This window comes from Phyllobates terribilis, unplaced genomic scaffold (genome assembly GCF_046119375.1).
Source record: "Phyllobates terribilis strain yellow unplaced genomic scaffold, ASM4611937v1 Scaffold_4__5_contigs__length_816908805, whole genome shotgun sequence".
In the NCBI taxonomy this organism is placed as follows: domain Eukaryota; kingdom Metazoa; phylum Chordata; class Amphibia; order Anura; family Dendrobatidae; genus Phyllobates; species Phyllobates terribilis.
This window is the reverse complement of record NW_027362764.1, coordinates 361,418,670-361,436,157: the sequence shown is the minus strand read 5'-3', so window position 1 is coordinate 361,436,157 and position 17,488 is coordinate 361,418,670. Positions and strand designations below refer to the sequence as shown.

At 41.9% G+C, this 17,488-nt stretch overlaps 1 protein-coding gene across 2 annotated transcripts in view; it reads left to right on the top strand.

Moving 5' to 3' along the window:
- Nucleotides 1–17,488, top strand: part of COL15A1 (collagen type XV alpha 1 chain) — a 904,466-nt gene that overhangs the window by 130,838 nt on the left and 756,140 nt on the right. For both annotated transcript variants that reach the window (XM_073678442.1, XM_073678441.1), the window contains exon 3: nucleotides 7,952–8,499. In XM_073678442.1, the coding sequence (XP_073534543.1) occupies nucleotides 7,952–8,499 (548 nt within the window). The remainder of the gene's footprint in view (nucleotides 1–7,951; nucleotides 8,500–17,488) is intronic.

The window sequence follows — 17,488 nt, the reverse complement described above, 5'->3', positions numbered from 1 at the left end:
ATAGATGGACAAGTAGAACAAGTCCCACACACTGCTAGAAGGACAAATATTTTTTCAGAGCTAGATGCAGAAAAAAATTATATTCAATTTGCAACCTGATGGAGGTCAGTATAGATGGACTAATAGAACAAGTCCCACACACTGCTAGAAGGCCAAATATTTTTTCAGAGCTAGATGCAGACAAAAAATTATTTTTAATTTGCAACCTGATGAAGGTCAGTATAGATGGACTAATAGAACAAGTCCCACACACTGCTAGAAGCCCAAATATTTTTTCAGAGCTAGATGCAGATAAAAATTATTTTTAATTTGCAACCTGATGGAGGTCATTATAGATGGACTAATAGAACAAGTCCCACACACTGCTAGAAGCCCAAATATTTTTTCAGAGCTAGATGCAGATAAAAATTATTTTTAATTTGCAACCTGATGGAGGTCAGTATAGATGGACTAATAGAACAAGTCCCACACACTGTTAGAAGGCCAAATATTTTTTCAGAGCTAGATGCAGACAAAAAATTATTTTGAATTTGCAACCTGATGGAGGTCAGTATAGATGGACAAGTAGAACAAGTCCCACACACTGCTAGAAGGACAAATATTTTTTCAGAGCTAGATGCAGAAAAAAATTATATTCAATTTGCAACCTGATGGAGGTCAGTATAGATGGACTAATAGAACAAGTCCCACACACTGCTAGAAGGCCAAATATTTTTTCAGAGCTAGATGCAGACAAAAAATTATTTTTAATTTGCAACCTGATGAAGGTCAGTATAGATGGACTAATAGAACAAGTCCCACACACTGCTAGAAGCCCAAATATTTTTTCAGAGCTAGATGCAGATAAAAATTATTTTTAATTTTCAACCTGATGGAGGTCAGTATAGATGGACTAATAGAACAAGTCCCACACACTGCTAGAAGCCCAAATATTTTTTCAGAGCTAGATGCAGATAAAAATTATTTTTAATTTGCAACCTGATGGAGGTCAGTATAGATGGACTAATAGAACAAGTCCCACACACTGCTAGAAGCCCAAATATTTTTTCAGAGCTAGATGCAGATAAAAATAATTTTTAATTTGCAACCTGATGGAGGTCAGTATAGATGGACTAATAGAACAAGTCCCACACACTGCTAGAAGCCCAAATATTTTTTCAGAGCTAGATGCAGACAAATAATATTTTTAATTTGCAACCTGATGGAGGTCAGTATAGATGGACTAATAGACCAAGTCCCACACACTGCTAGAAGGCCAAATATTTTTTCAGAGCTAGATGCAGACAAAAAAATATTTTTAATTTGCAACCTGATGGAGGTCAGTATAGATGGACTAATAGAACAAGTCCCACACACTGCTAGAAGCCCAAATATTTTTTCAGAGCTAGATGCAGACAAAAAATTATTTTGAATTTGCAACCTGATGGAGGTCAGTATAGATGGACTAGTAGAACAAGTCCCACACACTGCTAGAAGGACAAATATTTTTTCAGAGCTAGATGCAGAAAAAAATTATATTCAATTTGCAACCTTATGGAGGTCAGTATAGATGGACTAATAGAATGATGCTAGGCCCAAAAGGTTTTACTTCACTAGGTGCAGTAAAAAAATTGGTATTCTATACACAGGTGGTGTATCTTGCAACACAGATAGGCTACTCCACTGACTAACACACTCTGCAATAGGCCAAAAAGGATTAGCTTTGCTAGATTCAGCCCAATGCTGTGAAAAAAACTTGCACAGCACTGGCACAGACCTGCCTGACAAAAACTGATAGGAACTGATGTAACTTAGTCCTGAAAATGACTGCAATTACAATTAGTCTTTACTCCCACAACCTATCTATTTAAGAGCATAGACCAGCCTGATAAAAGTCATAGGAAATGCTGTAACCTAGTCTTTAAAAGGACTGCAATCACAACTATTCCCTACTCCCAAGCTATCTGTAGATTTGTGCAAAAATTGGCTTGAAATTAACAAGGTATAGCGCACACAGCAACAGCGGTGCCGTCTAACACGCAGCTGCAGCAGTGAGAAAATGGTGGCGATGGGGAAAATGGCTGGGTCTTATAGGGCAAGGACATGTGACATACACTGCCAATGACACATGCCCTTGCTTGTGTGAAAAAAAGCACTTTGCTCCGTGTGTGCGCTGCTGATAGGCTGACAGATTGCACCTTCCCACTGTAAATGCGGGAAAGAGAAAAAAAAATGGAGATCTTCATTATTCCTGCAGAGATCCATCCCCTGCCCCTCCCCCCGCCCCGCTGTACACTCAAACTGCGTATTAACATTAATTTTCATCATTACTGAGAAAAAATCCAGTTATGATTTTGGTGCACGAACAGTTATCGAACATAACCTCGAACAGCCGAATTTTTCTCAAATCGTTCGTGTTCGCCGAACGGCTCGAACACCGCCCAAAACAGCTCAAATTTGAGATTGGCGAACAGTTCGAGTCGAACAACGCTCATCTCTAGTTACTAAGAACCTTATTTTATTTAAATGCACTTGCTTTTTATTTCTTTACAGCAGGGTTTATTTTCATTTTGCTTCTTGTAGGTTTTTCTGATTCATGGCCATTGTGAAACATACATTTATGTGCTGAATGTGTACCAACTTAAACCAAGCTCAAATTTTGTGTTTTTTCTTTGTATATTTTGCATGTTAGTAGGTTTACTAGTCTTCTAATGATAATCTCATGCTGATAAAACAGGGATTTTATAAAATCTACAGCAAGCAGCCCGGTAAGTGACACATCTGTCTCCTATATTATGCTGCGCTCAGATTAAGTGGCAAAACCTGGTGAGATTTCCTTGAAATATATATATCTACCTCTTTATAGCCCAAGTTTTGTAAAGGAAGTAGTGATGAGTGAGCATGCTCCGGTGTTATCCGAGTATCTCGGGCATGTTTGAGTAATATGTTCGAGTCCTCAAGGCTGCATGATTCATGGCTGTTAGAGAGCTGCTACACATGTGGGGATTGCCTGTTTGTTAGGCAATCCCTGCATGTGTTGCAGCTGTCTAAAAGCCGCGAAACATGCAGCCTTGGAGACTCGAACATATTACTCAAGCATCCCCGAGATACTCGGATAACACGATATCCGAGCACGCTCACTCATCACTAAAAGGGAGGTTATGCTCACCATCCCTTCTGCAGCGCATTTATTCTGTCTTCTGCAGAGAGAGGGGCAAAGAGATCGCACATGCATCATGAGAGGTTAACCCCTTTAAAGCCCAAGACGTACTAATACGTATCTGCGCCCCAGGACTTAAGAGCCAGATACGTATTAGTACGTCTTGGCGATCGCGCCCGCACCCGGCCAAGGCCCGATGCTATGTGCTGGGAGTGGTCCCGCACCTCTCCCGGCACATTAACCCCCGCAATGCTACGATCGAAGTCGATCGCAGCATTGCGGTGGCAAGGGGAGATGATCGCGATACTCACCTCTCCTGTCGGCTCCATCCCTATGCTGTGCAGGCGATCAGAATAGAAAAAAGTGAAAGTCCCATAGTGGGACAAAGAATAAAAGTAAAAAGAAAGTGTTAAAAAATGAAAAAAAAATTGAAAAAAAAATAATCCACCAAAAATAAAAATATAATGTACCCATCAATAAATATTATTATGAAAAAAAAACTTTTTTAAAGTACACATATTTGGTATTGCCGCGTCCAGAACGACCTGACCTATAAAACTGTCCCACTAGTTAACCCCTTTAGTGAACACGGTAAAAAATAAAAATAAAAAACGAAGTAAAAAACAATGCTTTATCATCATACCGCCAAACATAAAATGTAATAACACGCAATCAAAAAGACGAATATAAATAAAAATGGTACCCCTGAAAACGTTATCTTGTCCCGCAAAAAACAAGCCACCATACAGCTCCATCAGCAGAAAAATAAAAAAGTTATAGCTCTCAGAATAAAGCGATGCAAAAAAAATATTTTTTCTATAAAATAGCTTTTATTGTGTAAAAGCGCCAAAACATAGAAAAACGATATAAATGTGGTACCGCTGTAAATGTACTGACCTGAAGAATAAAGCTACCTTATCAATTTTACCACACACGGAACAGATTAAAAAAATTTTTTAAAAAACAATACCTGAATTGTTGATTTTTGTTTATTCTGCCTCCCAAAAATTGGAATAGAAAGCGATCAAAAAATGTCACATGCCTGAAAATGGCACCAATAAAAACGTCAACTCATCCTGCAAAAAACAAGCCATTACATGACTCTGTCAGCCAAAATATGGAAAAATTATAGCTCTCAAAATATGGCGATGCAAAAACTAGATTTTACAAAAAAATGCGTCTTTTAGTGTGTGACAGCGGTCAATCATAAAAATCCGATTCTGGTATCGCTGTAATCGCACCGACCCGAAGAATAAAGTAGTTTAATAACTTATACCGCACGAGGAACGGCGTAAAAAATAAACTCTAGGGTTAGGGTTAGGGTTGTGCTAGGGTTAGGGATGGGGTTAGGGTTGGGCTGGGGTTAGGGTTGGCCTAGGATTAGGGCTGGGCTAGGATTAGGGTTGGGGTTAGGGTTGGGGTGAGGGTTAGGGTTGGGCTAGGGTTAGGGTTGGGGTTCAGCTAGGGTTAGGGTTGGGGTTCGGCTGGGGTTGGGCTAGGGTTAAGGATGGGGTCAGGGCTAGGGTTGGAATTGAGGTTAGGGTTAGGGTTGGGCTAGGGTTAGGGTTTGAATTTTTTTCAAAAGTAAAAAAAAAAAAAGATGACGATATGGCGACTAGTGTTGAGCGCAAGTGCTCGCTACTTGAGTTTGCATCGGGTGCTCGGGTATGCACTGAGTATCGTGGGTGCTCAAGTGACATGCTCGAGTCTCCGCCCAATATGCTTCGCGGCCAAAAAAAACTCGCAGGGATTGCCTGCCATGCACAAATGATCCCCGTATGTTTTTTTTGGGGTGTCTAATAACCGTGAAACATGTGGGCGTTGACTCGAGCATGTCACTCGAGCACCCACGATACATGGTGCATATCTGAGTACCCGATGCAAACTCAAGTAGCGAGCACTTACGCTCAAGACTAGTGACAACTTATTCAATATGATGACCCAATGTTATCAAATTCTGTGTCATACCTCTGGGTTCAAAATGTTCACTATACCCCTTGGCAAAATCCTTGAGGGGTCTAGTTTCCAAGATGGTGTCACTTGTGGGGGGTTTCCACTGTTTAGGCACATCAGAGGCTCCCCAAATGCAACATGGCGTCCGCTAATTATTCAAGCAAATTTTACATTCAAAAAGTCAAATGACGCTCCTTCCCTTCCGAACCCTGCCGTGCGCCCAAACAGTGGTTTTTCCCCACATATGGGCTATCTGCATGCTCAGGGGAAATTGCATAATAAATTTTGGGTCTATTTTTTCCTGTTACCCCTGCGAAAATAAAAAAAAACTGGGTCTAAAGTAACATTTTTGTGAAAAAAGTTAAATGTTAATTTTTTTCTTCCACATTCCAAAAATTCCTGTGAAGCACCTGAAGGGTTAATAAAATTCTTGAATGTGGTTTTGAGCACCTTGAGGGGTGCTGCTTTTAGAATGGTGTCATTTTTGGGTATTTTCTGTCATAAAGACCCCTCAAAGTAACTTCAAATGTGATGTGGTCCTTAAAAAAATGGTTTGTAAATTTTGTTGGAAAAATGAGAAATTGCTGGCAACCGGCATGGATTTATATAGTGTGACCAAGTAATAGTTAAAAAAATAAAATAAAAATGGTAAAAAATAAAAAATAAAGATTATACTCACCTTCCGATGGCCCCCGGTGTCCTCAGCGATGCATCCGATCTGTTGTATGGGTCGCGGTGGTGTGAAAGGACCTGCCGTGACGTCATTTAGTCATGTGATAGGTCACGGGACCGCCGATGTCAGTGGTCACGTGACCTGTCACATGACTAAATGACGTCATGGCAGGTCCTTTCACACCACCGCGACCCATACAACAGACCAGACGGAGCGGAGAAAACACCGGGGGCCATCGGAAGGTAAGTATAATCTTTTTTTTTTATTTTAAATTCTTTTTTTAACAGGTTCTATGGTAACCGGGTCTGGATGAGAGTCTCCTCTTCCCCAGACCCGGGTACCATCCACACATTGAATCGCTTAATATCCGTATGTGCAAATGTGCTGACACGAATAATATGCGATTCAATGCAAGTCAAAGGCGGCAATTACGCTGCGTGTCCGCAAAATTAATGGACATGCTGCGTATTTTTCCACAATGATAATCCGCAGCGGAAATTTCCGCAGCATGTGCACAGCACACGCGGATTATCATTGGGGACCATGGGGCATGTATTACCAAGCGTTTTTTAAGCGTTTTCACTGTGGAAATTCCTCAGCAAAAACGCTTGAAAAACGCATAGTGGGCACGCAGCCTTACTATTTTGTGCGAACTATCTCTCTGATTTAAGGGCATAAAAATTCAAATTTAGAAAATTGCAAAATTTTCAAAATTTTTGCAAAATTTCTGTTTTTTTCACAAATATATGCAAGTGATATCGAAGAAATTTTACCACTATCATGAAGTACAATATGTCACAAAAAAGCAGTCTCAGAATCAGGGCAATCCGTTGAAGCGTTCCAGAGTAATTACCTCATAAAGTGACAGTGGTCAGAATTGTAAAAATTGACCTGGTCATTAATATGCAAACCACCCTGGGGGTAAAGGGGTTAAATATCACACTCACACACTTTTCAGCATTATATTAGTATATACGTGCACAGTACTGTGCAAAAGTTTTAGGCAGGCATGGAAAAAATCTACAAAGTAAGAATGCTTTTAAAAATAGAAATGTTAACAGTTTATTTAATTAGTTAACAAAATGCAAAGTGAATGAACAGAAGAGAAATCTAAATCAAATCAATATTTGGTATGATCACTCTTTTCCTTCAAAACAGCATCAATTCTTCTAGGTACACTTGCCCAAAGTCAGGGATCTTGCAGGAATATAGTCAAGTGTATGAGTAACCAATGATACCAAGAGGTGATAATGATCATTTTCATACTTACTGTACTGTTTGCAGATTTAGGAAGTCTTTGGAAGTGTGTCATACCTAACTATAATTTTTGGTACTTTTTCATGAGATATTCTTTAGTACTCTATTTACAAGTGTAAAAGGAATTGTAAACTTTATATGGCACCGAAGGACTGAATGGACAGTGTATTTGATTACACTTTCCTGTGAAGAGGATAACCAACAATAGAGTAAATATTGGTAAAAACTCCACTCCACGTAAATTGGAGGCTGTTTTGTTGGTTGAAAGGAGTGTTCTTGTTAAATCCACTCTAAAAGGGCAATACCCATCTCTATGTAGCCCCCAGAGAAAGTTGGGGCTACAGAAACAAGAGAGTGGGCTGTAATGTTTGCAGAACACTCATAAAAGTAAAGAAAGAAAGAAAGAGTAATAAGCCAAAATAGCACTGTGATACTTATTGATTTGTTGATTGCAATCATATTGAAAGAGGATTTGCCACTGCATTTTTATTGTCATTTAAACTGAGTTCCTCCTCCAATTGCCACTATTCCATGGACTCAGGAACAGTTTTTTTTATTTGCCCCTCCATTCCAAAGTTAAACCTCTCGTAATAAAGGTGCAAAGTTTTCCTTCAACCAACTGGGTGTAAACAACAGAACTTCTTTGTGTCAATGGGCGTGTTTTGATTGGTCAGCATCAAATGATAGAAAGTAAACTCCCATAGAGCAGTTCTGTGGTATACACCCAGTTGGCTAAAGGGAAAATTTGCATCTTTATTTCCATGGGGCATAATTTAGAACAGAGGGTCATAAAATAAACAAAACATCTATTCCAGAACCAGGGGAACTGCAGCAATTGCAGGAGGTACTCAGATTATATTTAAATGTCCAGTGAAAGGTCCTCTGTAAGTCTTTCAAACACTGACTGTCATTTTGTTTTTCTTCTACAGATCGGGGTAACAGAGGACATCTTGATCTCTTAGAGCTGATTGGAGTGCCTCTTCCTCCCTCGGTGTCTTTTATTACTGGATATGAAGGGTTTCCAGCTTACAGCTTTGGACCAGATTCTAACATTGGCCGCCTTACACGCACATTCATCCCACAGCCATTTTTTCGAGATTTTGCCATTATTGCTACTTTAAAGCCCAATAGTAATCACGGAGGTGTTTTATTTGCTATAACTGATGCCTTTCAGAAGATTATTTATTTAGGCCTCAAGCTGTCCGCAGTTGAAGATGGTACACAGAGGATAAATATATACTATACTGAACCAGGTTCACATATTTCCAAAGAGGCTGCTTCTTTTAAGGTGCCTGTAATGACAAATAAATGGAATCGTTTTACAGTGACAGTGCTGGAATATGAAATAGTCCTTTACATGGACTGTGAGGAGTATCAAAGAGCTCCATTCCAACGGTCCGCAGAGCCATTGACATTTGAAGCCAGCTCTGGTATATTTGTTGGAAATGCTGGGGCAACAGGACTAGAAAAGTTCACTGTAAGTACCTAAAATATAACTTGTTATTTAACCCCTTCATTTTCTAGATTTTCCATTTGTGCAATTACATTTTTTCCTCCCCGTCTCCATTGAGCCATCACTTTTTTAACGTTTCAGTTGATGTAGCTGTATGAGGACTTGTTTTCATGCAAAGCAAGTTGAAGACGTGAATTATTATTATTTAATATTGTAGCGCCATTAATTTCATGGTGCTTTACATGTGAAACGGGTATACATAAAAAAAAAATTCAAGTACAATAATGAAACAAAAACTCTTTTGTTTAAATTTTTTTCCTTTTACAGCTTTTACCATATGGGCTAATTAATTTTATATTTTGTTCTGTCTGAATTATTTATTCTGTTTTTATTTCTTTATCTTTAAATGGAGAAGAGATGATTGACATTTATATTTTTTTCTATTTTTAAAATCTTTTTTTTTTTTACTTTATTTTTTGGTCCCTTCAGAGGCACTTTAACCTGTGATTGTCTGATCGATTGATTTATTTACTACAATACCATAATATTGCCGTATATAGCAATATTGTATATTGCAATTAGAGATGAGCGTTGTTCTACTCGAACTGTTCGCCAATCTCAAATTCGAGCTGTTTTGGGCGGTGTTCGAGCCGTTCGGCGAACACGAACAATTTGAGAAAAATTCGGCTGTTCGAGGTTATGTTCGATAACTGTTCGTGCACCAAAATCATAACTGGATTTTTTCTCAGTAATGATGAAAATTAATGTTAATACGCAGTTTGAGTGTACAGCGGGGTGGGGGGAGGGGCAGGGGATGGATCTCTGCAGGAACAATGAAGATCTCCATTTTTTTTTCTCTTTCCCGCATTTACAGTGGGGAGGTGCAATCTGTCAGCCTATCAGCAGCGCACACACGGAGCGAAGTGCTTTTTTTCACACAAGCAAGGGCATGTGTCATTGGCAGTGTATGTCACATGTCCTTGCCCTATAAGACCAAGCCATTTTCCCCGTCGCCACCATTTTCTCACTGCTGCAGCTGCGTGTTAGACGGCACCGCTGTTGCTGTGTGCGCTATACCTTGTTAATTTCAAGCCAATTTTCGCACAAATATACAGATAGCTTGGGAGTAGGGAATAGTTGTGATTGCAGTCCTTTTAAGGACTAGGTTACAGCATTTCCTACGACTTTTATCAGGCAGGTCTGTGCTCTTAAATAGATAGGTTGTGGGAGTAAAGACTAATTGTAATTGGAGTCCTTTTCAGGACTAGGTTACATCAGTTCCTATCAGTTTTTGCCAGGCAGGTCTGTGCCAGTGCTGTGCAAGTTTTTTTCACAGCATTTGGCTGAATCTAGCAAAGCTAATCCTTTTTGGCCTATTGCAGAGTGTGTTAGTCAGTGGAGTAGCCTATCTGTGTTGCAAGATATGCCACCTGTGTATAGAATACCAATTTTTTTACTGCACCTAGTGAAGTAAAATCTTTTGGGCATAGCATCATTCTATTAGTCCATCTATACTGACCTCCATCAGGTTGCAAACTGAATCTAATTTTTTTCTGCATCTAGCTCTGAAAAAATATTGGGCTTCTAGCTGTGTGTGGGTCTTGTTCTATTAATCCATCTATACTGACCTCCATCAGGTTGCAAACTGAATATAATTTTTTTCTGCATCTAGCTCTGAAAAAATATTGGGCTTCTAGCTGTGTGTGGGTCTTGTTCTATTAATCCATCTATACTGACCTCCATCAGGTTGCAAACTGAATATAATTTTTTTCTGCATCTACCTCTGAAAAAATATTGGGCTTCTAGCTGTGTGTGGGTCTTGTTCTATTAATCCATCTATACTGACCTCCATCAGGTTGCAAACTGAATATAATTTTTTTCTGCATCTAGCTCTGAAAAAATATTTGGCCTTCTAGCAGTGTGTGGGACTTGTTCTATTAGTCCACCTATACTGACCTCCATCAGGTTGCAAACTGAATATATTTTTTTCTGCATCTACCTCTGAAAAAATATTGGGCTTCTAGCTGTGTGTGGGACTTGTTGTATTAGTCCATCTATACTGACCTCCATCAGGTTGCAAACTGAATATATTTTTTTCTGCATCTACCTCTGAAAAAATATTGGGCTTCTAGCTGTGTGTGGGTCTTGTTCTATTAATCCATCTATACAGACCTCCATCAGGTTGCAAACTGAATATATTTTTTTTCTGCATCTAGCTCTGAAAAAATATTTGGCCTTCTAGTAGTGTGTGGGACTTTCTCTGTTAGTCCATCTATACAGACCTCCATCAGGTTGCAAACTGAATCTAATTTTTTTCTCCATCTAGCTCTGAAAAAATATTGGGCTTCTAGCTGTGTGTGAGTCTTGTTCTATTAATCCATCTATACTGACCTCCATCAGGTTGCAAACTGAATATATTTTTTTCTGCATCTACCTCTGAAAAAATATTGGGCTTCTAGCTGTGTGTGGGACTTGTTGTATTAGTCCATCTATACTGACCTCCATCAGGTTGCAAACTGAATATATTTTTTTCTGCATCTACCTCTGAAAAAATATTGGGCTTCTAGCTGTGTGTGGGTCTTGTTCTATTAATCCATTTATACAGACCTCCATCAGGTTGCAAACTGAATATAATTTTTTTCTGCATCTAGCTCTGAAAAAATATTTGGCCTTCTAGTAGCGTGTGGGACTTTCTCTGTTAGTCCATCTATACTGACCTCCATCAGGTTGCAAACTGAATATATTTTTTTCTGCATCTACCTCTGAAAAAATATTGGGCTTCTAGCTGTGTGTGGGTCTTGTTCTATTAATCCATCTATACTGACCTCCATCAGGTTGCAAACTGAATATAATTTTTTTCTGCATCTAGCTCTGAAAAAATATTTGGCCTTCTAGTAGTGTGTGGGACTTTCTCTGTTAGTCCATCTATACTGACCTCCATCAGGTTGCAAACTGAATATATTTTTTTCTGCATCTACCTCTGAAAAAATATTGGGCTTCTAGCTGTGTGTGGGTCTTGTTCTATTAATCCATCTATACTGACCTCCATCAGGTTGCAAACTGAATATAATTTTTTTCTGCATCTAGTTCTGAAAAAATATTTGGCCTTCTAGTAGTGTGTCGGACTTTCTCTATTAGTCCATCTATACTGACCTCCAGCAGGTTGCAAATTAAAAATAAATTTTATCTGCATCTACAGTACCTCTGAAAAAATATTTGGGCTTCTAGCTGTGTGTGGGACTTGTATTAGTCCATCTATACTGACCTCCATCAGGTTGCAAACTGAATATATTTTTTTCTGCATCTACCTCTGAAAAAATATTTGGCCTTCTAGTAGTGTGTCGGACTTTCTCTATTAGTCCATCTATACTGACCTCCATCAGGTTGCAAATTAAAAATAATTTTTATCTGCATCTACAGTACCTCTGAAAAAATATTTGGGCTTCTAGCTGTGTGTGGGACTTGTTGTGTTAGTCCATCTATACTGACCTCCATCAGGTTGCAAACTGAATATATTTTTTTCTGCATCTACCTCTGAAAAAATATTGGGCTTCTAGCTGTGTGTGGGACTTGTTGTATTAGTCCATCTATACTGACCTCCATCAGGTTGCAAATTGAATATAATTTTTTTTTGCATCTAACCCAGCCAATAGTTTTGGCCTAATACCACAGTTTGGCCACTCAGCTCTGCTCGGTTACCATCCATTGTTTTTTTGTGCAAACAACTCCAGAGTTGTGAATTAGTTAACCACCAAAATGAGTGGAAAAAGGCCTGCTGCTGGTGGAAAGGGGAATAGGCGTGTTGGGAAGGGGAAAAAAGGTTGTGTCCGTGGGGTAGGTGTTAAAGCACCAGTAACATCTGCAGAAGAAAGACCATCTTCCAGCCAAACTAAAATGTCTACTTCTTTTAGCGGACAATGTGATAAGATCCCTTTCTTACGGCCATGCCAATCGCTACAAATTCCAGATGAGGCACAAAAACAGCAGGTGCTTCAACGGATATCAAGTGCTCCTTTAAGTGGGCTCTCCTCCACATCAACTTCAACATCACAAATACTCCAGTCCTCAAAGGTGTCACCCAAATCGCACTTGCTTCCTCACAGCTCCCAAATCTCCAGCTGCCCGTCTGAGTATGAGGTAGAACAGATGGTTGAGTCTGCAGAGCTGTTTACTCATACTATAGCCTGGGAATCAGAGGTCGACTCCAGCGCTTCTGTGAATCCAGACGAGGAAATGATCTGCACTGATGCCCAGAATCTTTATGAGTCGGATCCAGGACCAGACGCAGAAGGTTCTGACAATAATGTAGACCCTCATTCCCAAACTGTAACTCCTGTTGGTGGAGACAATGAGGAAGACGATGAAAAGACTCAAATACCTGATTGGAGCGACAACTTTAGTTTTTTGTCAGGGCAGGAACAGGTTGGCTCTGAGGACGACGGGTGTGATAACACACAGGGTGATGATGATGAGGTTGGAGATCCCACTTACTGTCAACCCACAGTCAGCCAAGAGATGAGGTCAGCAGAGGAGGTGGAGGAAGATGCTAGTGACGACGAGGTCAGGTTGCGCCTTCCTGGACAGAGACGTAGTACTGGAAGCACGTCAACAACTGCATCCTCAAACACAACTCTGCCTCTCACCACAAGTCGTGGTGGCTCTTCAGGTCGCATGGGTGCTAAGCCTTGCATAGCCTGGGCATTTTTTCAGATCGATAAAGATGACCCAACTCGTGTTATCTGTAACATTTGTCAGCAAAAGCTAAGTAGAGGCCAAAAAATACATAGTTTGAGTACTTCATGCATGAACCGGCACATGGACATGAAGCTTAAGTTGCAGTGGGAAGCTCAGTGTGCTACAATGCGGCCTAGCCGGCCTGGCCAACCACCGTCTGCCATATCTTGTGCATCCGCGGCCTCTTCATCCTCTGTGACTGGGGGGACAGCAGTCACACCTGTTTTGGGGCGCAGACCTGCCACCTCTTTACCCGCAACAGCCAGCGTGATTGGCATGTCATCATTTTCTTTGGAGGTGGTAACACCAGCTGGTGTTGAGCGCTGTCCGACATCGATAGCACCACCTTTGGATCAAGGCAACCTAACATGTCCGCCTGCATCTTCCTCACAGACCGGCAGTTTGCCGGGGACACCCTTATCAACCCCGTCTAAGCACAATAGCCAGCCCTCGGTCCCTCAGATGTGGACAAGTAAAAGACCATTTCCTCCTAGCCATGAGAAAGCTAAGAGGTTGAATTTCACCATCTGCAAGCTCTTGGCTACAGAAATGCTGCCTTTCCGCCTGGTGGACACAGAGGATTTTCGAGACCTTATGTCCGTCGCAGTGCCCCAGTACCAGATGCCCAGTCGGCACTACTTCTCAAAGAAAGGTGTGCCTGCGCTCCACCAGCATGTCGCACACAACATCACCGCTTCTTTGAGAAACTCTGTGTGTGACAGGGTGCATTTCACCACAGACACTTGGACGAGTAGACATGGACAGGGGCGTTACATGTCGCTGACTGGGCACTGGGTAACTATGGTGACAGCAGGACAAGGGGCTGCTGTCCAAGTCTTGCCGTCCCCACGAGTTGTGCGTCAATCCTCTTTATGTCAAAGTTCCTCCACTGCTTCTGCCTCCTCAACCTCCTCTCGGTCTTCCACCTGCACCCAAAGCCTGTCTGGTCATGCCACAAGCTTTCTAACTGCGCAGAAGGGATCCTGCACACCTCCTTACTATGCTGGCAGTAGGGCTCAACGTCATCAGGCGGTTTTTACTTTGAAATGTCTGGGAAATGTGAGTCACACAGCTGAGGAGTTGTGGTCAGCTCTGGAGAACCAATTTCATGAATGGCTGTCTCCACTGGACCTGAAACCAGGGAAGGCCGTGTGTGACAATGCTGCAAACCTGGGTGCGGCCCTTCGCCGGGGCAATGTCACACACGTGCCTTGTATGGCTCACGTGTTGAACCTGGTTGTCCAGCAATTTTTAGCCCACTATCCCAGACTAGATGGCCTTCTGCAGAGGGCACGGTCGCTGTGTGCTCACTTCCGCCGTTCGCATCCCGCAGCTCAGCGACTTACATCTCTACAGAAGTCGTTGGGCCTGCCACTTCACCGGCTAAAATGCGATGTGCCTACCCGGTGGAATTCAACTCTGCACATGTTGCAGCGACTGTGGCAGCACCGACAAGCCCTGGTGCAATACGTTCTGACGTATAGCCTGGGCCAACGAGATCCAGAGGTGGGGCAAATCACGCTGGAGGAGTGGTCTCAGATCAGGGACCTATGCACCCTTCTGCACAGTTTTGAAATGGCGACGAAGATGTTTAGTGCTGATGATGCCATTATCAGCATGACTATTCCGCTGATTTACATGCTGGAGCACATGTTAAACAGAATTCGGAGTCAGGTGGTGGCACAAGAGGAGGTGGAGGAAGTAGAGGAGGAGGAGTTGTATGCGGAAAGGCTAACATCTGCAAGGTCCAGACGGTCGGCAGCACCAAGGCGGCAGGCATGTGAGGGTGGGGGAGATGGTTTTACCAGGGCGCATGGTAGCAGCCAAACTAGTGAGGAAGGTGCAGGAGCCCAGGAAGAAGTGGAGGACGAACTGATGGAAGACTCATCAGATGAGGGAGACCTTGATCACATTTCTGTTGTGCGAGGTTGGGGGGAGAGGACAGATTAAGGAAGCATGATTGTTACCTCGCCACCAACACAACAGGGACTTGGTGCTCCTGGATGCGCAACACACATGAGTGCCTTCTTGCTGCACTACCTGCAACATGACCCTCGAATTGTGAGAATTAGAAATAATCCTGACTACTGGGTTGCCACACTGTTAGATCCCCGGTACAAAAGTAAATTTGCAGAAATTATTCCTGCCATAGAAAGGGATGCACGCATGCAGGAGTATCAGCAGAGACTGTTGCAGAATCTTACATGTGCTTTTCCACAAAATACCAGTGGTGCACGTAGTGAATCTCACAGTTCCAACTTGCCAACCATGGGACCGTCAAGTGTTCAGCACTCAAACCGTAACAGAACCACAGTATCTGCTGGTAACATCAATTTTGCGGAATCATTTCACCACTTTTTTAGCCCATCCTTTGCAAGGCCACAGGAGACAAGAAGTCTGACACATAGTCAACGCCTAGAGACGATGGTACAGGAGTATCTCCAAGTAAACATTGAAGCCACGACTGTGTCACTGGACCCTTGCTCTTTTTGGGCTTCCAATCTGGATAAATGACCGGAGCTAGCCACTTACGCCTTGGAGATCTTGTCATGCCCCGCAGCCAGCGTTCTGTCTGAACGTGTGTTCAGCGCTGCTGGTGGTGTGCTGACAGATAAGCGCACGCGGCTCTCCACTGATAATGTAGACAGACTCACGTTCATAAAGATGAACAAATCATGGATCCGAAACGACTTTTCTACCCCTGTGTCATCCTGGGGAGAGTAAAAGCTTGATGATTGGTTAAAATCACCCTACCAACCGTTTTAAGCTTTCAAATTACTAATCATGTTTATCTGTATCTTGACTGGAAAATAATTTGGGCTTTGTAGCAGTGTGCAGCACTGATCCTATTAGGCCATCTATAATAAGCTCCACCAGATTTAAAATTAAAAATAATTTTTAGCTGCATCTAGCCCGGAAAATAATTTTGGGGCTCCGAGATGCGCAAGACCCATAAGTGCCTTCTTGCTGCACTACCTGCAGCATGACCCTCATATTGTCAGAATTCGAAGTAATCATGACTACTGGGTTGCCACACTCTTAGATCCCCCAAACTTTTCGATCAACCTTTTCATTTTAATAAAGACCAAAAAAATGGTCATTTTTGAAATTATAAGCATTAGTAGGTTGTTAGAAACTGAAATCAAACAGTTTTCAACTCAAAACTTTATTCTAGGTGATGTTACATTTTCACATAGGACCCCTTGTTCGAAAGGAGCTTCTGAACTCTCTCGTCCATTGAATTTGTCAGGTTTTGGATGGTTTCTGCTTCAATTGTTTTGCATGAGGACAGAATACCCTCCCAGAGCTGTTGCTTAGATGTGAACTGCCTCCCGCCATCATAGACACTCCTTTTAATGATGCTCCAAAGGTTCTGAATGGAGTAGAGGTCAGGGGAGCATGGGGGTCACACCATAAGTTTGTCCCCTTTTATGCCCATATCAGCCAGAAATGCAGATGTTTTATGTGCAGCATGAAATGGTGCATTATCATGCAGAAAAATGATCTTGCTGTGAAATACACGGTTCTTCTTCTTGAACCATGGCAGGAAGTGCTGTTTGAGAAAATCCACATACATTATGGAGTTCATCTTTAGCGCCTTCAGTGATCCTAAAGGGGCCGACAATCTCTCTCCCCATGATTCCAGCCCAAAACATTACTCCACCTCCTCCTTGTTGGCGCTGTAGCCGTGTTTGCGTGGGGTGTCCATCAACCAGCCATCCTCCACTCCATCCATCTGGACCATCGAGCGCTGCACGGCACTCATCCATGAACAAAACAGTTTTGAAATCAGTCTTCATGTAATGTTTGGCCCACTGGAGCCGTTTCTGCTTGTGTGAAGTGGATAGAGGAGGTCGACAGGATGGCGTATGCACAGCTGCAAACCTCTGAAGGACCCTGCATCTTGTTGTTTGGGGGACGTTGGAGGCACAAGCAGCTTCAAAAACTTGTCTGCTGCTATGACAAGGCTTTTTTGCCGCTGCTCTTTCAACCTGACGTAATTGCCTGTAGGAAAGAGTCCTCAATTTGCCCTTATCAGCACGCACACGTGTGTACTGTGAATCAGCTACATACTTCTTGATTGCCAAGACACTTCATCCTGATCATCGCACAATGTTGATTGTAGTCATGCCTTGACCTAAACACTCCACAATTTGTTGCTTCTCAGCAGCCGACACATCCTTTTTCTTTCCCATTTTGGCAGAAAATGTAGGCTGCTTAATAATGTGAGAGAGCCTTCTTAAGTAGTCTTGCCTTTCATTGGACACACCTGCCAAAC